The 25481-nt window shown below is 40.9% G+C and overlaps 1 protein-coding gene across 4 annotated transcripts in view; it reads left to right on the forward strand.

Annotated features, from left to right (window-relative positions):
* Nucleotides 1–5244: 5244 nt before the first annotated feature.
* The window catches only part of GRAMD1B (GRAM domain containing 1B), a 175145-nt gene continuing 154908 nt past the window's right edge, over nt 5245–25481 (forward strand). Inside the window, exons 1-2 of one of the 4 annotated variants that reach the window (XM_036221656.1) lie at nt 5245–11667; nt 21978–22450. In XM_036221656.1, the coding sequence (XP_036077549.1) occupies nt 22077–22450 (374 nt within the window). In that variant the 5' untranslated portion in view covers nt 5245–11667; nt 21978–22076. The remainder of the gene's footprint in view (nt 11668–21977; nt 22451–25481) is intronic. The other 3 variants (XM_016118499.2, XM_036221654.1, XM_016118507.2) reach the window with 3 other exon arrangements.

The raw sequence follows: 25481 nt of genomic DNA on the forward strand, positions 1-25481 counted from the left end.
TTCTGAAGCATACTATTATGTTCACCCTGACTGAAAGGAGGGTTGCTTGGACTGCACTCTTGAAAGCGAAATGAAACTTGACAGTGAGAGATATTGCATGTACTGAGTCATAAATCTGGGATATTTGGGGCCAACATATCTCAAGAAGCTGGTCACTCTTGTTTACCTTAGCAAAAGGTTCTAGAGGGCTTCAGCCTATACAAGAAGAGAGGGTATAATAGACAAGATGCCATAGTGGAATATTTTTTTTATTAATTTCAAGTTATGAACTTAATTTAGTGAATTGTGATTAAAATATTATAAAAATGAAAACGAAAAGACAATAGACCGCTACGCATTACATGGAGAAAGTGAGTGTTGTTTCATGAAACCCTTTTTAGTGTTATATGCACATAAGTGTGTAGGTGTGTACTGGGTCATAATCACTGTAAATCACTGCCAAAAACTTTGAATGTCTTTGCTCTTTTAGAAAGTATCAGGTGTAAAGACTTGGATTCACTGTAGGCTCTGGCATGAAATTGCTGTGTGACCTATGGTGAGTTGGTCAGCCTCTTTGACCTTCATTTTGCTAATGTGTGAAGTGAATGAATGAAACCAAAGGAGGGGATCAGGCTGATGATTTCTAAGGTTGCTTCCAGCCATCACATTCTATCATTTTTAAGATAAATGAGAATTCAACTGGTTTTTAAAGATTCTCAAAGATGACATTCTTCTTTAATATTCAATAATTTCTATCAGGAAGTACCTCTTTCCTTTTAGACTTAGTTAATTCATTCATTCATCAACTATGTAAATATGTGTCAGACACTGTTCAAGATACTAGAGAGTCAACAGGCAAAACACACACATACAGACACAAAAACCCACACACGTGGTGCTTACCTTAGGAAGCAGCTTATGTTTTTTCATTTACTACACATTTAAAACAAAATGAAATAAAACTGAAAACCTTCTGCAGGCTTCATATAGTTTATTCTTTTTCTTTCTTTTTTTTCTTTTTTCCAATAGGGGTTATTATTTTTCAATAATTGGTTTAGATCCTTTGTTTCTCCTTCTGTGAAGTGGGAATGTAATCATGGAATGCTAGCAATACATTAAGTCCTCGCTTAACATCAATAGGTTCTGTAGCTTGAAGCAAAACGACATATAACAAAACCAATTTTACCATAAATTAATTAATATCAACAAGAATTAAGTTCCTACAGCATTTCATCAACTTTATGACAAAACAACATTGAACAATATTAGTCAAGGACCTGCTGTACAAGGTTTAAAAAGGCTTGAAGGCCTTTTATGCTCAGCAGAGTAACCTGACCTGATAATCTCAAATAGACAGAAATCTGAATGTTCTAGACTAGACATTATTATTTTCTTTGAATGGCCTTTCTTTTTTTCTAGAAGCTCTTGAAACCACAGACCATTCACTGAAAGACAATTCACTTTAAAAGGTTCAATTTCAGCTTCTTGCCATATTCATCTGCTCTCCATATAGAAAAGAACCTCCTTCGAGGACTTTGGGAATGAGGAGACATCACTCTGACCTATATAGGCCAACCACTCCCTTGTCTGGTGGAGGAGTTTGGTAAAATGAAACCTGCAGGCTCTTGGCTACCAATATACTGAATTTCAAAGCAGTAGGAGTGCTGTAGGGGCTTTGGAATCTGCAATCATCCTGGCCACCAGAGGTCAAAAGAACACGTTGTTCCACACTACCCAGTGATTACCATTTCAGCCTAGTTATAGCCTAGAAGTTTTTAACAGAGTTGGTAAAATTACCTTTTCAAAGTGAGTTGGGCCAAGTCAGAGCTTCTGAATGCCAGGGCTGTAAGCAAGTTGATAGGCTTTCAATTGTCTCTCTTATCTTCTAAAGTTAAATGTGCTGGTCCATTCACTTCTTCGACAGCATCTATTGAATGCTGTTTACATACCAAGCACTGAGCTAGACTCTGTGAATACAACCTTCATCAAGGCAAAGCCTCTGCTCTCCAGGAATTCATGGCCCAGTTTTTCCATAGACAATAAGTAAATGGCTGGTTGCCCCCAAAGTGGTTCCAAATTGTCCCAAATCCAAGGTTATTTGGCTGTTTTCTTATAGCAAAGTGAAGGTTCTAGGCATTAGGGTCATAATCTTAATTTCAAATGAGAGCCTATAGATCCCTGTGAATGAGATTTAAGAAAGTGGCCTTTTGATGCCTTTGGTATTATAGCCAAACTTTGGAGCACCAGTTTGAGCTGACCATATAGCCTCAGTGTGAGTCCTAAGCCAGGATTCACTGTTCTGCTGTGTCAACTTACAGGAGCGATCAGTCTTTCTGGACCCAAGTTTTCTCAGCTGTTCTCAGAAAAAGCCAGATCACTAATAGAAAAGTAAGTGACATGGAAGAGAATGATATTATAGGGTATTTCCCTAGTGTAGAAACTCAGCTGGAATTTTGCTAGCCTTTTTGTTATATATTTACAGCTAGTTTGTTTGCATGGCTCCCCCTGCCGCTCCCCCTAATTTGTGTAGGCACAGGGTCTAGGTTATGTTAAAACTAGAACTGTAACCCAGAAGGCAATAATCGTCTGTAAGGGATCAGATTTTATTTTGTTTTTCACAATAATTTGGCTAAGTTGAACGTGTAAATATGCCATGTCATAGCTCACTGCTTTCTAAGAAAATAGAATGGAATGAGGAAAGAATTGTGGAACCCTCTTCTCCCACCCCAAACTTTGAGCCAAGGGACGTTGTCCATAGGACAAACTGAAAGAAGTTTGAGAGGATTACCTATGCATTAAGGCACTGATGGGTAGTGAGTATTAGTAATTAAGTAGAATAGCCGGGATGTATAGGGAATCTTCTAGGATGATTTGGACACCTCTAAATTGTTAAGCATGAACTCATGCCTCATAACCCTGTCTCCTAACACTAATGCTGATCCAGACTGTTAGTTTTTACATTCTTATCTTTTCCTATGTCAGATCTCTGAAGACAAAAGCCCACTGCAGCTGAAAGTAGAAGCTTCTATAACATCCAAATAAAGTGCAATATTTCTTGTTTTGGAAGACTAGAGTCAATATCATGAGGACTGAACTGGTCTATGATGCTTATCTTCTTTTTATTTTTATTTATTTCTGGTATTTTTCCAGAGGCAGCACTGATTAGAGTAATCTTTACCAAGAGACGAAGAAAAAGAAACCTGAATACGTGCTGTGGTTACCTAGGTATTTTCAAGTAGTAAAAAGACCTTTGAGCTGGAATTAAGAAGGCCAGGGTTCCCAACATTGTCCTTATCTTACCACATAACTACTAGGCAAGCACTTTTGATAATTATGGTAGTTTGGAAAGGGCACACCTTGCTGGAAATACTTTGCCTCTTATATGGGACTCAACGCGAGTCTTATAATTTTTCTGATCCTGTTCTCTTATCTACAAAGTAACATTATACCTATTCCATTTCCCTTATTGGGGTGTTGTAAAATCATATTGTTTATTTGTGTAGGAGTGTTTCACTTACAGAGATCTATACAGATATTGGTCTCTATTTTGGCAGCTGTGCCTAAGTGTCTCACCTAACCTCTGAAATTCCCTATTCTTGCTCCCTTGACACTACTGAACATTTACATTTCTCAGCTGGGGCCCTTCTGGTCTTCTCTGTTTTGCCTGCCCTTCCCTGGCCTGACACCTACACAGGAATTTCTGAAAATAAGATCACTTTTGTCAATTGTTTATCTTCAGTGTTTAAAATATGCCATTGTACAGGCTTTTCTTTGTGCTGAGTTGCCATAACGCAGCCTAACTACCTATTGGTAGACATGCTGACTTGAAACTCAAGGACCTTTGCATGCAGCTAACATGGCTGCTTGTATACAAAATACCTGTGAGAAATAGGAATAATTTCTGCCTTCAAAATTGATAACTTAAGGTGCCTGAAAATACAGTTCACAAAGAACAAACTAACAACAAAAATAACAAACCCCACAACAAACAAACAGCAATGCAAGAGGCTTTAGAACATTTATAGTCTTCCTTCTCCAAAGGTAAGGCTCTCTTCACTTTCCTTCAGTGGTCAATTACAGGTATGTGACTTACCCTCACTGAGTCCCGATTTGTTTTGAATTGTGGTAGAGTTAGAATTACTGAGTTACAAGGTCAGATTTTAGAAATGGATTCTCCATTTCCACCTTTTCCTCTTTGACTCCACAATAGACATCTCTGACTCTAAGAAGCTCAGGGAGACCAGCAGGCAGACTAGGCTGGGAGGGTTATGGTTATGAGGTCAGGAACCAGGCCCTCAGGCCCTCAGAATTTGTAAGACAGAAGCTTTGGGGACAAGAAAATGGGAGTTAATAAAAGCAGAAGAGATAGAAGAAAAGGTGGAGGATTATCTTACTGAGAAAAGGAGAAAAGAAAAAAATGGAGGAAAAGAGGAGTGAAGGAGTCCAGGTGGGGTAAAGGGAGGAATGTTTTGCTCCAACCTCCTACTGAGACAGAGCAGAAACAAATTTTTTAGAGCAAAGTCAGCTGTGCCTAGATATCCCTTAGATGCTCTGTATGTGGCTCTAAGGTGCATCTCACATCCCTTAAAAGCAGTGTAGACAACTGATTTTCTTGAAAGCTGGAACCTCGCACAGTTATTCAGAGTTTGAGATAGGACAAGGAAGACCTAGAAAGAAGATTATGACAAAGAGAATCCCAGTTCACTTTATGAAGGGAGAGGTTATGATAGAGTGACGAGAGCAGAAATGTGTCCTTAGAAGACAAGAGTTCAGGTTCCACGGCTCCACCACTTAATTGCTGAGTGGCTTCTAGGCAATGTTTAATTTTTTTTTTTTACGTATAAAACATATCTCTATCTTTATGTGTACCTATGGTTTATTGAGATAACAGATGCAACCCCTAAAGTGCCTTGTGTATCTTTTGTAGCACTTTGCACTGCCTTACGTTTAAATATTTGAATAGTTTATCTTCATTAGTAGGTTATATGCTCATCAAGGGCAGGATACTTACAGATTCATCACCTAGCATGGTATCTAGAATATAGTAGAACAAATATCTGTAACAAATATCTAATAATTAAATAAACAAAAGATGATAGTTTTTTAATTTTTATTTTTCAATTAGAGTTGACATTCAGTATTATTTTATGTTAGTTGCAGGTGTACAGTGTAATGGTTAGACATTTATATAATTTACAAAGTGATCCACCTGATTAGCCTAGTACCCACCTGGTTATTACAATATTATTGACTATATTTTCTATGCTGTACTTCCTTCATATCCCTGTGACTATTTTGTAACTACCAATTTATACTTCTTAATCCTTTCAGATGATGATTTTCTTGTAGTGATTCTGTAGGTAAATCTCTAGAAATCATAATATTCACTCTGGAACTGATCTGCTACTTTTTAGGCTTGATGTGGCAAGTGCGGGCACGGTATTGCTGGCCTAAGTTATATTTCCTCAGACCCTGAGAATACCAAGGGACCATTTGCACATCCCTTATTTTTTCATTTTAAATTAGGGAATGAATCCAATTTTGACATTTTTTAAAACATATTTTATTATCTTAAAACAATTAATTATCATGAGCAAATGAAATCTATAATGATACCACTGTCCGAGAAGAAAAATTTCTCCTCTGCCTTCCTAATTTCTTTGGGCTGGTTTAAGGATTAAATTGACAAGAGACAGATTAACAGGAGAAAATCAAATTTAATTTCATTCATACAAGGGTTCCATAAGAATGTGGGAGCTCAAAGAAGTTCAGGCAATTAAGGCTTAAATGCCACTCTGAACTATGGAGAAGAGGTAGGAGTCTGGGACTTCAAAGAGAAGGAAGGCAATTCACATGGAGATAGAAAAACAAATGTTTGCTGGGCCATGCAGAGACAATGGGACACAGAGGGGACTTTGATCAAATTCGCCCTTACTAGGTTCCTCCCTAATTCATATTATACTATAGTTATCTATGGTGGTAAGTCCCTTGAACAGATCCCTCATCTAAATTCTTTTAGGCAGTTAGGGGAAGGTCAAAGGTTCCTTCTATATCTTTTGTTTCCTAAAAATCGTTAGTCTAAAATAATCCTTATGCCACAGAGACATATTTTGGGGTGGCAAAATCCTGCTCCCCATACTACTTAACATAGACAATTACACTGACATAAAAAATTACACACTCACACACACTCAATGTTATGATTTTAGTGGACGTGCAATACCAATTCCACTTCCATCAAATGTATACAAATGGATATAAAAATAACCACAAATGATATAAATATAGACTATTAATATATTTATATATATAATTTTTATATTTTTAAATAGGTGCCTGTATCCTTTGAATGAAAATACCATGATTTCCTTAGTCATTCTGTTGTTTGATATTTTGGTTGGTGCCAATTTTTGACTGTTAACATTCTCTCTTGCATAAGAAATAGTAATTGTTATTACTGTTAAAAACAATCTAAATCAATTTGTTAAATGCCTGTCACGTGCCAAGGACTTTTTTGTAGTGTATCATTTAATTTTCACAATCTGGGAAGTGTGTGTTATTCTTCCCTTTTTGCACAGAAAGAAACTGAAAACTAGAGAAGTAAATAGCTTGTCTAAGGCATACAACTGGTGAATATAGAGCTAGGATTTGTATTCATGTCTGCCCAACTTCCAAACCCCCATTTCTTCAACTACAAATCTCTTAGGAACAGTATTGTAAGGTCAAAGGGTGTTACAAGCTTATGGCTCTAACTACATTTTTCCATGTTGCTTTCCACAAGCTTTGTGCTGTTTGATAAAGGCCCACTCCCCGAGTGTATTATTCCCCCTATAATTTTGACTGGTTTCACTTTTTAAGCTAAGATACTCAAAGACCTACGTCCACTACCTTTATTACCTTAAAAGCACTGTTTCTAGTCTGAATCCATCTTGAGCTTGACTCTTACCTGCCTGGAATGGAGCATCAATTATATCACAGTCTGCCCTGAGCTCACCTAGTCCTAGGCTGTTACCCTTACTCAAAGATGGGGCACACATGGTTTCCTGCCCTCCAAACCAGCAATGTAGAGAAATTACACTTCCTTCTTTAATTATTATTACACCTTTTCATTCCCTTCATTCCTCTAAGAAATGTATCAAAGCATATTCCGTTAAAATGAGAAGCATAGGCACTCTGCTCTGATCTTTCCTGTGTCTCCCTCGTTACATTCATGACAGTGCTGGGGTAACATGTCTTGAGTAGAGAAGTGATCAACAAATATTAGGAAATGTAATTATGGAAGATGGGGAAGTTGGGCACTTCTACAGTACTCAGGGACCATTTGCATATCCTACTTTTTTCTTTTCAAATTGAGGAATGAATTTAATGTTCCATTAAGCTCAAGGGGAGAGATCAGAGAGAAAATATAGGGTTACCCTTGCTGGTTGCCCTCTGAAGAACTGCATAACACGTACGATGAACAAAGTTTCCTTCTTGTTTGTTACTGTATAATCACTGACTTTTGCCATAATACTTCATTGGTAAAACAATGATTTTGAGGCTTGATCTTAGTGTTTCCTATTAAAATAGCCCTGCTTTTTGGCCTGATTATGCCCTTGAGGGTTCTACATATCATGCACATATACAATTGTCTTTGTGTAAAACCCACATAGCTACCATTGCTGTCCCTCAGCCAAGAGTTAAGTTGGTATCTTATTATTAAGGTTTGTTTGTTTGTTTGTTTTCTCTTTCACCAGACTCTCGTAAGTTTTAGAAATAAATAAAAATGTTTTAGCTCTGGTTCAAAGAGGATTTTCCCCTGCAGCCGATTTTACTATAATATATAGCTTAATATAAAACCTAGCATTCTGAATGCAGTTAGTCTTCAAAGTGGATTAGGATTATTGTGCTTTGGGCATTTCCAAGGCATTAGTCACAGCACATTGCATTAGCTTTACCAGTTGCTTCTCCTGTAATGAAAGGGATAGAAAGATCGCCCATTTGAATAGAAGACCCAAATGCCATCTTTTAACTTATTTGGAGTGTAATGGAGATGGTAATTGAATGGCAAAACTGCTCTCATTGTAAGGAAGCAATGAAGCATTCTCTTGTTGCTTTAGGCAAATACAGAAATCTGAGATGCTGAAAGCTGAGAGTTCTATTCATACTGGTAATAGTAATAATGATAATGATCATAATTGTACCAATTGTTACCATTTTCCACCTCCCCCTTCTCCATAGGCCTTAAAATAAATAAACCTGTACTTTAAGGTACTAAGTTGACCTCAGTTTCTGTCCATCTCTTTTTTTGTGTGTGAGTAGGGAGCTACTGAAATGATCAATGGATTTCATACATGTACCCTGTGTAGTGCCTGTGTGAAGCAGATTTTTGTAGTGTTTTGTGGTGTGTTTATGATGTTTCTGTGCAACCAGACATCCCTTGCTGCCCGATGTGCATTATTACATTAGCGATGAATATGTGATGCTTGTACACACAGTTACAGACAGAAAAATCATAATATAACCATGTATACACTAAGGGCTGTGCTAAGTGCTTTATGTGTATTATCTTGTTTACTTCTAACAACAAGCCCACTCTGAGATAGCCACTATGGTTATCAATATAATTTTTTCATGTGGGTTAACTGAGGTATTTAGAGATTAATTTTTAATACATGGTGGATCCAGGATTTAGACCCAGACACTCTCATTCCAGAACCCTTGCACTTAATTGTTAGGTTATACTGTCTCCTATACGTAAGGAAATAAATTAATATTATAAGCTTAGTGTAATTGGAAAGTGTGCTGTAAATGTCAAGGATATGCAAATATATTTGCCAAACTTTGGGAACCCATATGTCCAGAATATGTATCTGCATATACTATATTTACATTGGTCTCTAACAGGTAGTGTGATGGATATTTAGAATTCATATGGTATTTTGTACAAGGCATGTTCAATAATTGTGTAGTATGCGTGTATGAATGTGTTATCAAATCAGGTACCAACTTAGGGCCAAGATGCTGACATTAAAGACCGAGATCATTCCACATGAGAAGAGAGACCAAGCTAACCAGATTGTTCGGTTTAAATCCCAGCCCAGCTGCTGATTATCTGTGTGTCTTTAGGTGACCTTCGCAAGCCTTGTATTTTCTCTTTTGAAAATGGGGATAACAACTAGCTCATTAGATTGATTTGAAGATCGAGATCATGTCTAATTCATAGTTAAGTGTGTAGTAAATGTTAGCTAGCCCTACCATGATCATATTTAGACATGGGTCTAATTTAAATAAAATTCTCTTCCCACTTTCAATGTAGAGCTGTGTACAAAAGTTGCTCCTTGTAACATTTCTCCTCAGAAAACAAGCAACTTGTTCCTGAAACCTGAGCCGAAGTACCCATTAGTGCCAATAAAATGGAAAATAAATTATTTTGACAATGCTCTATAGTCCTGGTGTAGGACATGAGGGCACAGTTAGTAAAACAGTAACAGGAAGGATGAAGTAGTTTAATGTTTAGAAGTATGTGGTAACTTCTGTAAATCTAAAACTGTTCTTTTTTAAAAATTTATTTTTCAATTACAGTTGACATACAATATTATATTAGTTTCAGGTGTACAATATAGTGATAAAACTGTTCTTAAAATTAATTTTTAAAAAATACATAATAATGTGTTTCTGGACTCAGCTCTTCGTAATGGATTAACTTCCTCTTTATAGCACAGCAAATAGGCAAACAAAGGTAGCCACAGAGTAGGCTCTTGAGCAGAGTTCCTTATCTATAAAATGTAGGATTGGCTTTTTTCTAAGGTATTTTTCAGCTTTAAAAGTCAAATGGAATGAACAGACATTTAGGGGAATTAAATTATGGTTTAATGTTGGCCTTACAGTCAGGATTAGCAGACATCCTGTGGACGGGAAACTGTGGAGGAGGATGGTTATTTCATGGAGTGCAGGAAGCACCAGAGCTAGAGTGGGTGTAGGAGATCTCTCTGAGGCCAAGTTGGGGATCTGCTTATCTGGAGATCTTTGAAAGAGAGCAGGATACTCTCAGGAATGTTTACGCTGAGGTCTTCACCAAGTAGAGGGAGAGTAGGTTAAGCTCCAATTAGTGTTTTTTTGAGTTGATAGGTAAATAGCTGCTTCCAAATGCATTCTCGTTCTTTCCTTTAATTGCTCCTTAAAGGCTGACACTGCAAATACCCTTAACCTAAGTAATCTGAGCTTTTAGTTATTCAGGTATGCATTCTCTGGACGAAGGGCATTATAGTCCCAGGTGACTTCTGAGACCTCCTGTGTGATGTAGGCTGAGTGTGATGCAGGCTGGGTGTGATATGATAATCCAAAGGAAAGTATGACCATTGTCAGAGCTGTCTCTCAGGATGCTGTAGGGCGGCAATAGACGATGTTCTTCAGTCTCCGCCTCTCCAGAGGGTTTGCAGTGCAGAAGCAATCTCCAGAGGATTTAAGCTGGGAAACTAATTGCAATGGGTACCTCTTCAAACCTTCTGACCTGGCCTCTCCTCTCACTACGCCACCACCCATTATTTCTTCATTCACAGATGTTCACTGAGCATATACACTATGGGGGGTGGGGTGGGGGGAATGAACTCAGTAACAGGATGACAAAGATAAACAGGACATAAATCTTGCCTCAATGGCATTTGTAGTTTGAAGGGAGGTGGAAATTGCATATCGGCGATTATGACACAAGGCAGAAAATGATGTGTTAAAAAGCAGTGTGGGTAAATTGCTCCAAGGTTTTTTTTTTTTTTTTTTTTTTACTAGTAAGGACTGATTTCAATAAACATGGAGGACATTCTCAAAGTAGAAACGAAAGAAAATTCGTTAAAAGACAAGTAGAAGAGCAAGAGTATGTGTGGACTTGCTACAGAATCTTGGAAGCTGTGGAATACTATAGAACTTTAGACCCGGAAGTGCCCTCCCAGGTCATCTGGTCTCAACGTCTATGTGAGAATGTCCCCAACAGGTTCTGTCTGTGCTTTAACACCCCCATTGATGGAGAACTTTCTATTTGATTTTGAATTAAGAATGTCTAGTCACTGATGGGAGTGGATATCTCAAGGAACATTGTAGTGAGAAAGAAAAGGGGGAGAGCAAGATGGAGGGGGGAGGGAGGCACGGCTGTAACCTAGCTTTTCAGTATCCTGGGGGGGCTCTGCCTGAAGGACAGTGGGAACAATGCATGCTAACTGGTTGTTCTTTGAATTAAGCTGTGGGGATTCGATTATGGAGGGGATGGAGCCTAATGTCCTGGTTCCAAGGTCCAAGGATGCATGAGTGAACTTGCACAGAATGAGATCATGTGGGCATATGCCTTCAAGAACAGAGACTTTGCTCTGGCTAGCAAGATTTAAGCCATTGCATTACTACATCCTGGAAACAAGTTAGATCTGTGTTGGAAGCTAAATTAGAACCTGAAGACTACAGAGAAGCTACTTTTAAAGGTCTTTTAGTGTTTACTAAGCTACCACTTTAGCAGAGGGTGGCAAACTTCATTTTAAACAAACCAACTTTGTGGAGCCTGAGCTGCCCGATTGTAAGAGGCCAGCATTTAGTCCTTTGTGTGCTTTTAGAGCCTGCCTGGAACACCGTTTGGACATTCCTGAATATAAGAGCCTCCTCCAGGCACCAGCACTTGTGGAGCCCTGCTGATTCCCTCAGATCTACAGGTTGACTTCTTAACAGGTAAGAGTCATTAGAGACACTTAGGTACAAATTAGGAATTAGGGCTACACTGCCATTACTTGTTGCAAAAGAGAAACTATTGAGATGGCCTGAAGATGCCATAAAAAGTATTTCTAGCAAGCAAGTTCCGCTAAATACTTGGAATAGTGTTTCTTTTTAAAATATTTAGACTTCAATAAGAACTTCCCAAAAAATTGGTATTAACTTTGTGGCATGTTTTAGTCAGGGAACAAATAGAAACTGACTGAATTAAGGAGAAACAAAGTATAGCAGTTTGTAGAATGGCAATCCCAAATACTAATTTATTTACCAAATTGCAAATCAGATAAAAGTCTACACAAAAAAGTGACAGAACCAGTTTGAAGAAGGCTGAAAATACATATTTTACAAGTTGAAATAGAGTAAACCATGGAGTGAAGAAAATTTTAGTTCTGGACTCAGATTACCTGGGTTTGAATCACATCATGAAGACTAAAGTTCTTAATCAATCTGGGCCTCAGTTTCCTCATCTCTAAACTAGGCAACATAGCACTTAACTCATTGGATTTTTATGAGGTTTAAATGAGAAAATGCAGTGCCTGACTTAGGAAATCTTAGATGAACCTGAAATTTTTTAGGATATTGCAACATTTCTAACCTATGCTTGAATGAAGCAGATTTTTCATTTAGTTCAAGTCCTTGTTACATATTAGCTTTGAACAGAAGGGTAAAAGCATGCAAGTTAATTATTGGTAGATATATTAAGTAGCGATGGTTTTACAAACTTGTATATAAATCAAGTAATACTTAAAATGCATTAGGGGAATTCCTCACATAAAGGAATTCTATTTGTGTAAAACAAAAAGTCCTTTCCAAAAGCAAATAACCAGTCTGTTACGTCTTTTGTGCAAATCTAAATGTTCACATGTTGGGATTAGTTCTAGTGAGGTATTTGTGTTTGATTAAGTTCTTGGTCTGTGCAGGTTTACGAGGGAATTGGATGCATAAAGAATGAGTGTTTAGACTCTTTGGTACCACTTGTTTTTTAATTATTCTTTGAGGACAAAATACTACTTCCAAAATAATACTATTAGTAATTAAAGTAGAATTTGACCAAAAGATGTTTGATTTACAAAAAGCAATTTCAGTTCCAGTCTTATGATTTTGGTCCAAGATGTATCTTGCCAGTGCCTCAGTTTCTCATCTGTGAACATGGGTGACACAAGGTGGGAGAAGGATGAGCATTGCACTAAATATTTAATGTTTCTTCCAGGCCTATAATTCTATCATCTAAGGAAGGTCTATTGCTCATAAAATTTTCCAGCTGTCAGACAAAATTAATATGCCTTCTTGAAGTAGCAGCTTACATCAAGGGAGTAGTTGAAGGTATGGGAAATGAAGTGCTTTCTTTTCCTGGAAATACAGAGAAACAAAGTCACTCAGTGACATTTCGTGTTTCTTTGGACAGTCTAAGTTATTCAACAGGTGGCTTCCTCATAGAGTATGCCTTATTTAAGTTAATTAATTGAATAAAAGTGTTTATACGTGTAAAGGAACAATCTATTTTAATGAATCCTTTCTATAAAACAAATGATTTGTATTATATGATTGTTCATTCCAACTCACACATTTTAAAAATCTGCATTTTCAAACACCAGGATTAATTAAAGCAAAATAGACCTTTCCTGTTCAAGACTCAGAGCTATAATAGAGATTTTTCCAGGTCACTTAGCATAACCAATCCCCAAATCCCAGTTTAAGGGTATTAAAATGCTGTGCAGTCACTGAGTTGAGATGAATTGTGAGGGCCATGGTCCAGTCTCAGCTCCTAAAAGAGGAGTGGGGGAATCTAAGCACTTGCACTTGCCACTAAGGACAGCCTGAGGGCAGAGTGCAGCCAGGGCTGAGGCAAACAGACTGTGAAAATGGAAACATTTGACAGTGTGACTTTCATTAATGCAAAAGCTCATGCCAAATGCAGAAATTTACAGGAATGAATTATTTACATTACTCCCTCCAGATGTATTCTTCACAGAAAGATAAACAACTCAGGTACAGTGGGAAGGTTGTCTAGAGCTAGGTTACAGGGGCCACCACTGAAAATCCTCCACTGAGCCATCTTCTTCAGTTTATTCCTGTGTCATAACCAAAAAAAATTCTCATTTTTTGTTTGAAATGGTATGTAAAAAGTAATATCTCTTTGGTGCTTGGCAAACATGCTATTTTATTTCATCAGAACGAACTGTACAACTTTTATAGTTTCAGCATTATATGTCAGGATAATAAGTTATGATTGTTCTGCTCAACCCTAGAAGCAGTTAGGAGCTTGCTGCTCAAAGCATCTCAGCTTTTCTGGATCTTGGTTTGCTTGCCTGTAAAGGTGGCTACTTTTCTGACTTAGGGGAGGTAGAACAGTCTGAGTTCCGGTCAGAAATAAAAGGCTCAAGTGGTGACTATAACATTTGAAAGGAATCATGTCCTAGAGCTTTGGAGCCATTTTCTTTGAGTGCGTTAAACTTCCAACTCTTTGAGTCTTGGTCTTTGCATACAAAGCCCTTTATTATCTGTGAAGCCTAGCTTTCTGAATATGTGATTTTAGTTTAAAACTGTAGGGTAAAAAAAAAAAAGTCCCTGTGCCTCCATTTTCTAATCTCAAAAACAGGATGAACAGTGGAAATAAAATGATGGTGGGACCAGATCTCCGACATTTCTGTTCCATCATTCTGCAATTTTGTGAGCACCAGGATGTAAATTTCTCTAGGGCACAGACTTGCTTTTGTGTACTTCAGTTTTCCAGCACCTAGATCATAGCCTGCTCAATAAATAAATGTTGACTGGGTGATTGAAAGGAGGTTGATAGTAGATATTTTATCTTGCTCTCATCCCTCACTCAACTGAACATTTCGATCCAGTCAAACAGTTCCTTTTGTAATTCCAAGAATACACAATGCTGTCTCGTACACATCAGTGACTTTGCCCATGTGGTCCCTCTGACTGGAAACATGCTCCTCTTGGTCTACCCGGAAAACTCCTCTGCTAACCTTCAACCTTGAATAGGTACTGTCTCCTCTATGACATTCTCTCTGGATCACACTCTCTCTCCTCTGGGCTCACGCTGCATTTGACACATGCTTCTATTGAAGTGGATTTTCTTACCAAATCATAGCCCTTGGATTGGTTTTCTGCTTCTGCCTCCCCCTAGATTTGAAGAAACTGAAGCCAGGGTCATCTTTGATAGGGATTCAAAAATTATTTTTAGGAATAAATGAACAGTTTTACAGAAACTTTCAGAAACAGTACCCAGTATTATGGTGTGCTTAGAGTTGGGGTGTATGAAATACTTTTATGATTGATTTACTAGGTTACCAACTAGACTACCAAGCTTCAATTTTCTTAACATATATAAGCATAATTTCATTTTAAATAGCATGATCACAGTCATATTTTGTTCCTTTGAAACATACATCTACCAAATATAAAATGCACACACACACAAATTACTTTTTACAATATAACTCCAGTTCCTGAAGAGTGTTTAACACATAGTAGGTGCTCAATAATGTTTTGAGAGCAAATATATCTCTCTCTCTTATTTTCACTGTTTGATTTCTGGAGAGACCAATGTAATTCTGCAGCCTCCCTTTATTTATTCCTTACTTACCCTTTAACCTATAGCAGTCGCCATGTCCTCTCTTGCCACTCCACTGAAATGGTTCTCTCAGAGGTCATCAATGACCTAATAATTATATCAATAAAATCTAATAATTATATCAATATTCCTCATGTCTGACTTGTTTACAGCATTTGGCATTATTTATCTTTTTAATATGTGGTATAATTGAAAAGCCTGAGTTTTAAAGTTTTAAAGACCCTGGTTTAAATTTATTCTCATCCTCTGCTTACTAGTTAAGCGAACTTGGGCAAGTCACCTTTTAAAATCTCTTATCCTCAAATAGAGCTGCTGATATCTATTTTTCAGGGTCTTTGGGAGAGTCAAATGGGATTTCATGTAGCTCAGTGCTTGGCTTGCAATAGTCATTCAAGAAATGTTGTCTCTTTTCTTCCATTGACTAATGAATCATCTCTCATTTTCAGTTTTCTTCCAATCTACATCTCTGAATAAATCCTCATAGGGCTTTTCTTTGCTTGCCTTGCTCTCTCATTCCACCTTTTTCTCATGCCCTGTTTCAGATTTTCTTTATCTCTTATCTGAACTGTTTGCCATGCATATAGTTGATACTCCAAAAATATGGACTGATTGAATAATAGTCTCCAAATTGGCCTCTGTGTGTTCTATCTTATGCTTCTGCCAAATGTATTTCACACTGTCACCAGAGTCGATGTTCTTCACATACAGATTGGTCTATAGTGTCACTGCCCCACCCCCCTCAAAAAAAAAAAAAAAAAAACCTTTAATAGCATTCCTTTGTCTAAAGAATAAAATCTAAACTTTTAACACTCACCATACTCTGACCCTATTGTTTGTCCAGCTTCATCTCTTGTGTCCTTCCCTATGCCCTGATTTCTCTCCTTATTTTCAAAAACTCTTCATAAATTTTTATTCCTCAGTGCCTTTACTCAAACTGTGCCTTTATCCTATTCTTCTATTCTACTGAAATTTATACTTTAAGTCTTAAATATCAATTCCTCCATGTAGCCTGCCTAGACCACCTCTTTCCCTCTAGTTAAAATTTATCATTCTTTCCACTTATACCTCATTTGCCCTTATATTTTGCACTTAAACAATTCTGCCTTGCCAGACTGTGTACTCCAATGCATATATTCTGTCTTATTTGTCTTGCTGTATCCTCAGCACTTAGGAGCTCGCATAATACTCTCTAGCTTAACAATTCCTTGTAGTTAAACTGAAGGAAAAATTAACAGGAATAATCCTGTTTCCTAATACTAGGAAAGAAGACTTAATTAGCTATAACAAAGACTACCATTTATAGAGCACTTCCTACATGGCCAGCACGATTCTTAGTGTGCCACACTATTCTAATACTCATGACAGCCCCAGGAGGGAGATTTTACAGATGAAGAAACTGAGACACAGTGAGGTGAAATAACTTATCCCCAAATCGAAGAGCTAGTAAGTGGTGGAAAGGGGTCCAAAGCTCAGATAGCATGCCTTTGGGTAATGCAGATAGCATTTGGGGGAATTTTCTGAGAAAAGCAGGAGAATACTCAGAGCATGCCACCTGCCTTCCTTGGGATGGGTGGCAAGGAGATGGAATAATCTTAGGAAGTCCTTTGAGCCCTGATTTGTATAAAGACTGTCCTTGTAAGATTTAGAGGACAAGAGATGATGTTGGTCTGTGCCTTGGTATCTTGATGTCAGGAACAGGGGCAGCCAAATGTTGTGCAAACATTCTTCTTTGACTCCTAAGCCTCTTGATGAGCAATTAAACCAGGGAGGCTTATCTGGTGACAGTCCTCCTCCTGTGGTTACGTCACTGCTCACCATGGCCCCTGCCGAAGGTCAAAAGAAGCATTCTGGCAACATTCCCCACAAGAAAGATTACACCAGCCCTCTGTCCTCGGGAACTGAGGCTCCATAAGAGTCTTGCGGCATTTTCTCCCTCGTCCTCAGAAGGAGAGGCTGGACATGGTGGCCAATCAACTGTGATTTTATTTAGATTGTGTTTTACCGGCACCCTCCACCTTCCTCTAGCCATGCAAATTCAGTGTGTTTTCCTCTGACTTCTTCAGTAGCTAGCTCCTCCATGGGGAAAGGAGGTTGAGATTTGTGAGAGTAATAGTAATGAGATACCATGGGAGGTGTTGAAGCTAATTCTCTCTAGTTCTTTCTCTTGCCCCCTATTCTCCATGCCTAGTTCCTTGCCCCATCATCACCATAGTGATTGATCTCTGTGTTTCTCTTTCACCATGTAAGATATTAAAGCTGCTTGTGGGTTTCAGGGAGGTGCTTAGTATCCAATAATCAAATTGCCTGGGACCAGAAATGCGTCTGTTCAAATAAACGTTGTTTTAAGCATAAGTGACTTTTTTTAAAGAGTGAAAATCTGGACCTTACAGACCCACATTGGTAGGGTGGGGTCTAGGCCTGAGATAATCTCTTTCCTGTCACTGCCTCTAGCTCGGCTCCAGTTACTTTTAAAGATGTGCAAAGGAAGCAACTCACTAACCACCCTTGGTCATGCATTCCAGTCCTTAACTCGCCTTACTCTTAGTAAATGTTTATCATTTAACCTGAATCTCAACCACAATGAGCTCCCCACAAACTCATTTCCTCTTGCTCAGCAACAGGAGAGCTAGACCATTCTTCATTTTGTATTTGAAGACAGTTAATAACACTGCTCTTACAGCACCGTTTACATTTCTGTCAGTTTTTCCTGCATCCCCAATAGCAATAAGTTCCACATCATATCTGTCTGCTGCCGGCTTTCCCTTCTATGTGAGCCAGACCTTGGGTTTGGCCATTCTGAGTTTTGTGTGGGACAGAGACTCTGTGTCCCAACCATGGGGGGTGGGTGGCACCACTGTTGGAGGGGACAGTCCTGTCTGTGCTCTTGGGAGTTGCCTGCCCTCGACATCCCTGGACAGGTGAGATGGTGGGTGGGTGGGAACCTGCCTCTTTTACCTCCAACTCAGGTGGATGTGCACCCAAACAAAACTAGCTTCACAGCTGCTATTTTTCACTTAGATTCCCGCCTGGAATTTTCAGCTGAATAATGGACTGTGCAGTTTGTAGGCCTCTAGAAGTAATGAACAGGTGTTGGGTGTCTTGTGTCTGTAGGAAAAGGGAGCCCGAACAGCTGAGAATAAACAACAGTTAGTTCCTTAGTAATGTGAGCTCCTTGCATCTAAAGCCAGAGGCCTGGCAGCTGGGTGGGGGAAGGGGAGGCCAGGTTGTGCTGGCTACCACCTGTCTGGGAGGCTGGAGGTGAGGTCAGTTTCCCAGAGAACCCTGAATCTGATGAGAGCCAAATATGGCAAAGAGGTGGGGTGGGAAGAGGCTTGGAGAGGAATGCAGTGCTGGAGATTGTGAAGTAGGTCATGGAAACTGTTCTTGATCTCCTGAGCCCAGCTGCTTTGGGAAATAGTTTTTCAAAACTTTGCACTTCTACTTCCCCACTTGTAAAATAACTGACATGTCATTTGGTGATATACCAAAGTCAGAGCTGGTAAAATGCTGGGGCTACAGGGACCCACTTTCCAGAGCTAATGCATTTGCTGAGATTTTGGTAGCCTCTAAGTGGCTTCAGAAGACCCAGGTTCAAGTTCTGGCTTTGTCATTGATTATTGCTATTACTTTTTATCTGTGACCTTGGGAAAAGTTCTACCTCACTCCTAGGGTGATGGGAAAATAAAATATGAAAGACATTTACAAAACTGTAAAGGTTACTATACAAACAAAATATATAGGACCCTGTAGAGAATCAAAGGAAGTAGAAACTTGGTTCTTCCCTCAATGTGCCTTAACAGTAATAATGGCCCGCAGTTGGGTCCATTTCATCTTTCAAAGCAGTGTCCCCTTTATCATCTGACTTGAGACTATCATAGAAAGTAAACAGAAACAGCTGGCGAGGGGAGATATGTTTGAATAGGGTTTAATGGATGAAAAAGTTATGGCTTGAAGTAGAGAAGGGACTACAGGCAGAAGTGAGCAGGGCAGTGTTAGGGACTTGGGGTACTCTGGGTATCTGCTTCTCAGCCAAGGGAAACTATTTCAGATTTAGTCTGGAGGAGTCTTCCCCAGGCTAGGTGAAATATACATAATCATTCTCAATTACTGCTGTGCCCGAGGCTTAAATTAAATCTCACAGGACTTTAGATTTTAGGTCCAGAATCCATGGTGGGTGGAAAAAGTAGCTGAAGTGTGGGAAGAGGGAGCTGGTATTTTTCCTTTTAAGAGGCATACATTTAAATTCAGAGTGCTATTAACTTCAGTGGGGCCTGCTTCCTTGTGAATCTCCCCTTCCCCAAAATACCCATTGAATCTTTTGAGCCCTGTATTGTGGACTTTCCTGTATTTGTTTGTTTTGTTTTGTTTCTGGCTTCTGATATTAGTATACCAGCTCCCCTTCTCTCCTTAAACACCTGAGACTCCAGTCTCCTACTTCAACAGCCCCGTAACAGGCGGTTTCATTGAACTGGGAAGTTTTTAGACCCTCTGCAAATCCCTTGTGGTTGGAGGAAATCCAAGGCAGGGAGCATATCTGTGGTGCCTCAGTTTAGCTCTGAATCTTGAAGTGGAGTTACAGCCCAGCCTCCTTGTCATTAGTGGAGCCGGAAGAAGTGTCCTGCTTCATGCCAGGTCTTAAACCCGATAGGAAGGAGTTTCTCCTTTCTCTGCCACATCCGGGAGTTAAAATAGAGTGATACCAAACCACCCTGAGACAGCCAGTGGCCGGATGTGAAGACTCAGAGATAAAATAGAGCTGATGTTCTGGGGAGTTGTTTATAGGTGGGCCTGGCCTTGGCTTTTTGTCCACAGGATCTCTCCTCCCTGAGCAGAAAGTACTCCCCTCAGTTTCCCAGCCTCTTGGGGGTTGTACAATGTCATGATGCCTTGAGCTGCCCTCCATGTGTCATTGCAGGGCATGGTGGCCAGCTGTCAAGTGTGATGTCTTGCCGAACTGTAGAAACATATTTTATAGCAGTGAGTTCTTGTAATCTTTAGGGATGTGATTTTTCCCCAGCTTTGGGATACTTGTGAAATGTGAACTTCCTTTCTGGCAGAGAAGTTGGCACAGGCTCCCAACCAGAAATTGGACTCACTGAGAAGCTGAGAAGAATAGGTCAATCAGACTGTGGATTTAATGGTGCATTCTTTTGTGTTCCTCCCCGTCTATCTGAAAGCTACAGTCTCTACTTTGGTTCTCATTTGTAGGACTTTCCTGAGAGGCAAATGTGCTGAGCTAGGAGGGAGGAGAATGGGCTATACAACCTCTGTTCTAGGAGCTGGACTGGTTTAGACTTAGTCCAGACAGAGATCACTCAATAGGGCCAAACTGTTAGGGTGGTACCTGGGTGAGGGAGTGAGTGGATGAGCATAGCTTAGGGCAATATAGGACTAACCCAAACTTTATAGTTTCCATGACCCGGGGACATACTAGGGTTTATATGACCCAGTCCATGCCCCTTGCAGATCAGAGTGGAACTGGATCATCCCCCAGAAATGCAAACGGTGCACACCTGCCTCCCTGGGGCTTTGCTGGATGCTTACCCTCTAATTTGATTCTTTGCTTGGGATGGGGCTCTGGTATTGACAGGGTCATTCAAGATGTACAGGGATCAGTCCCTTTTCCTTATAGGTCCTGTGTTCCCTTTGTCTCTCAGATCTTATGTCTGTCCTTCCTTGGTATGTCATGTCTGCTGTCTCAGCTTATTCTACAGAACTCACTTTTCAGCTTGTCATTTTGGAAGCAGCCTCCAGGAGCCTTGCTGTCTCCCTCTGACTATGCCTAGGCTTCCGGTGCCCCCGACCTGCACCCCAAATAATTCAAAGAAGGCACCTTTCTTAGGAGAAGAGACCCAGCGGAAAAGTCCCCTAGTTTTCCCACAACTCTGCATCATGGGCGGTCTTGGAGAGTAAGAACCGAATTCCCTGATTCCTCTCTTCCGCCTGCCCATATCTCTTTACCCCAGGAGAGGCAGGGAGAGAGATTGATGAGAGCTGCCTGGCCAATCATCGCTTTGAGAAAGTTTGGTTTGTGCTCCTATTTCATTGAGTTGATTGGAGTACCCTTTACTCAGCGGTAGAGTCCCTCCCAAGGGAGTCCGTGTACAGTTACACTAGCTGTCGCTGCCAGTGCCTGCCCTTTCTGGACAGATATGATCTCCCTCATCCCCTTCTTGCCCTCTGCTCCTTTTCCTTCTCTCTCTCTCCTCTCTCTCTCTCTCTCTCTCTCTCTCTCTCTCTCTCTCTCTCTCTCCCTCTCTCCCTCTCTCCCTCTCTCCCTCTCTCCCTCTCTCTCCCTTTCTGCCTCTGTCTCTCCTTCTCCTTCTCCCACCTCCGCCTCTTCCTCCTGCTCTCCGCCTCCCTGCAGCGCCAAGCCAGCTCCCCAACCTGGTCTGCTGCACGCAAACCACTGAGAGTTTGCTGAGCAGTCCCCTGGGGCCCCGGGCTGCCGAGTCCCGCTAAGGCAGAGACGCCAGCAAGCGAGGGAGAGCCGCGCAGAAAAACAAGCGGGCGCGCGCGGGGAGCCCCAGCGGGGCGGTGGGGTGGGTGGCAGGAGCCGACTGCCAGAGGACTGGCACACGGAAAAGTTAGCAGGGTCCTGGCGGCCGGGTACCTGGTCGCGCCGTGGGCCCTGGCACTCCCTCCCCGCGGCGCTCCGGAGAGGAATTTGATCTTCCTGCAGCTCGGGTCGCGAGCGTCACCCACCGTTGAGAGGGCCGAGCGCCCCAGGCGAGGTGGGAGCAGAACGCGGCAGGCTGCAGCGCGGCAGTGACGGGGACCCATGCCGGCGGCCAACCTGATGGAGAACCTGCAGCTGCCCGCCCTGCAGGTGGCCGGGCCGCAGGGCGCGCCCGAGGGCAGCCCCGTCTGGTCCAGCTCTTCGACTCCCACGCTCCGCCGCCGGCGCTTCAAGATGCGCCGCACAAAGAACGTGCACGAGCAGAGCCTAGAGGGTGGGCTGGCCCAAGACGTACCGGGAGTCTTGGCTCCTGGCAAGGAGTTCCTGCAGCTGCCAGCCATCGAAATCACGCCCTCCAGCGACGAGGACACCCCGTGGTCCAACTGCTCCACACCAAGCGCTTCCCCGCGCCGAAAACGCTTCCTCCTCCGCAAGTGGCTGAGGGTGAGGGAGCGGAAGGAGTGCAGTGAGAGCAGGTATGTCTCTGTTCCGTCCCTGGCCTTTCTTCCCCTGCCCTCCTCCCGGTCCCCAGAGCTGTCTGGGGCCCCAGGACACCCTGGCGGAAACTTTGGAAGAATGCAGGAGCCTTTCATCCCAGAGGGCTCAGGCAACTGCAGCACCTGGCACAAGGGCTAGTGGCACTTTAGCTTTCACTCTTGTCATCCACGTCCCCAACTCAGGGTTAGGGGCTGGTGATGTTATTGTATATGCAAAACACTTGCAAAGGGCTTCACACTGCATTCCATTTGATTTGATCCTAACAGCAAAAGAAATCATAAAAACCATAGCGGTTAATATTTATTGTGCCCCTATCCTGTGTGGATCGTATGCATTGTCTTATCTCCAAATTTAATCCTCACAAAAACTCTTGGAGGTAGGTGCTACTATTATTCCCATTTTAAAGATGGAGATAGTAGAAGGAGAGAGAGGCAAAGTGGCTTCTTCGCTTAGTTTTATATTTCTGTACTCCATTTCAATTTTATTATTTTATTTTTGGCCATACCAGGTCTTTCCTGGCCCACATGTGTAGAGGAGGTAGTGGAGTTTTCATGATGAGTGAGTCACACTTCCTACCATAGAGAGTCTTTAGACATCCGGGCCTAGTCCATAGCACCATGGTGTGTGCCAGCAACTTTTTTTTGCCTGGGTAAATGCGGCATCTGAGTAGTGGGGAAAGTTCCCTTACCCTATGCAGAGAATCTGTACAGAAGACCACAGGGCAGCTCCACATAGTCTTGGCCAGGAGTTGTGATTGAGTTAAGTCCATTGCCAGATGTAGGCAGGCAGTCCTCACTTGTTCACTAATGCCACGGACTCCATCCATTCACTTTCAGACTCTAGGGGCCTGTCTCTTAACAGTGGTTTATGGTCTCATGTGGGGCATTGAGTAATTGGCCACCTTCCTTGGGATTCCTCCTCCCAATTTGTTCAGTTTCATTCCTTTTCATTTCAACAAGTACTTGTTGAAAGTTCTTGTGAGCTCAGTCAGGTACCAGCTCTTAGTGACATGCTCCAGGAGGAGGTAGGGGGAAGTCTGAGTAGAATGAGGGGATGTGGAGGTTGAGAAGAGGGCTGGGAGGAGACTTGGATAAGAAAGTAAGGCATGTGAATTTTCACTCGTATTGAAGAGATGAAACTATTGCAAGACATATGCTATGTGTGCCATATAATATGGATCATACAAGAAAAGGAAGAAGGACTTCGGGAAGAAACTTCAATTGGGACAAATACAGATAGTAGAAAACAGTAGGAAAAATATGAGATTAGGGCATATGGTCAGGAAAGGAAAACAATCTGGACAAAGGCATAAGAACAGAGGTGAGCCCTCTGTCTTTGAAGGAGGTGTTGCAGATTTAGCCAGGTCATGCAGAAGATGAGTGTTCTAAGCCTTTCAGGGTTTCTTTTTTCTGGGCCCAATGACCAGATGTCACTATGCCTGCAGGTGCAGGTGTGGAGCTTTGTCCTGGGACTTTTTGTAGACCTGGGAATAACTATTATTATTATTATTATTATTATTATTATATCTTTGCTGTATTTTCCACAGAGTAGAGGGAAATGGGGCAATATTAGTGGGGGCTAAATTGAATTGAACTAGTTTCATTATGGTATGTCAGCTTTCTTTTCAAACGTGAAAAACCCTAAAAGAGACCCTATTTTGACCTATAGATTCTGTCACGTAGACTGAGGACAAAATATGGGGAAGAGTCCTGCAGTGCTGGCCAGGGTGGGGATGGGGTGGATTTGGTTAGATTTAAGGAAGGCTTCCCTCGTTTTAAGAATTGTCTAAGGGTGCAGTGGAATTTTCATTTTTTGTTGGAGTAGAGGACATACTTTTAAAATCAGGACGGATTTTCACTTCCTAGGAGTAGTTTAAAGCAGTTCTTTTAGATAGCAATTTGTTCCATTGGAAGAATATATACATATATGTAGGAAAAAAATGGACTCTGGATTTATACCAAATTTGTCTGACTCAGCTTTTTATTCCTGTTATACTGCCTCCTGTTGGAACCTATCTGGATCATGGCTGAAACAAAACCCCATCAGTTTTAGGCCTTGGAAATGGAAGGATTTTTAGAGAGAAAAACTACCAAGGATAGATGCCCAACAAGATTCCCTTAGAAATAGTTGGCATTTAGATGCAATGGAGAACAAAGAATATTGGACTTAAAGTCAGGAAACTTAGGTTTAAATTTAAGTTCTATCATTTATTAGCTGTGAAATCTTGAACACCTCACTTCACCTCTACGTGTTTCACCTTCTCCATTTGTGGAAGGGATATCTGTGGGTTAGCGGGAGGGCTCAAAAGTAATACATGTGAAAATGTTTTATAAACTTCCCCTTGATGTGCAGGGGTGAAGGACTATTGCCATTCTTCTGTGAGTGTCTCACATGGAGTGGGTATAAACTTGAGAGTAGGAGGTTATATATTCACATGGTCTGGAGCCACACCTGAGGCTCCTCACAGATTACATAATTTAGAAAAATGATTGGAAAATGATTCTGCTCTGGCTTGGATTAGGGAGGATTACTTGGACCAGTGTGGCATCTTTCCTCTTCACATTTCCTACCCCGGATCTATCGAGGAAAGCACCCTTAGGCCTGCCATGGAATGCTCTCTGATGTGGTAGAATGCAAGAGGCTAAGAGGGCCACAGCTTGCAGATTTTAAATGTTCAAAGTGGGACATACAAAGAGGATCAGGAGACCCCCTTCTCCTTAACCCTAGGAAGAAAGAAGTGGAGAAAATGGTGATGTTATTAACATGATTTGGGATCCAAGGACTCAGAGGTAGAACACTGAAATACTCCAAGTCCAATCTCGTCTGGTTCATCTTTTATATTGTCTCACACTGTACTTGGCCTGTTATGGTGGTCCTTAGATGTCCATTGATCAAAAACTTAATACAAAGTAAATGAAAAATTTATTTGTCTATACTGTTTGAATGGAACTCTATTTATGAGTCAGGGAAAATTTCTTGGTGGAGATGAGTCCAGAGCTGAGTTTTTTA

The sequence above is a fragment of the Rousettus aegyptiacus genome, unplaced genomic scaffold, assembly GCF_014176215.1.
Source record: "Rousettus aegyptiacus isolate mRouAeg1 unplaced genomic scaffold, mRouAeg1.p scaffold_m13_p_5, whole genome shotgun sequence".
NCBI classification, from domain to species: domain Eukaryota; kingdom Metazoa; phylum Chordata; class Mammalia; order Chiroptera; family Pteropodidae; genus Rousettus; species Rousettus aegyptiacus.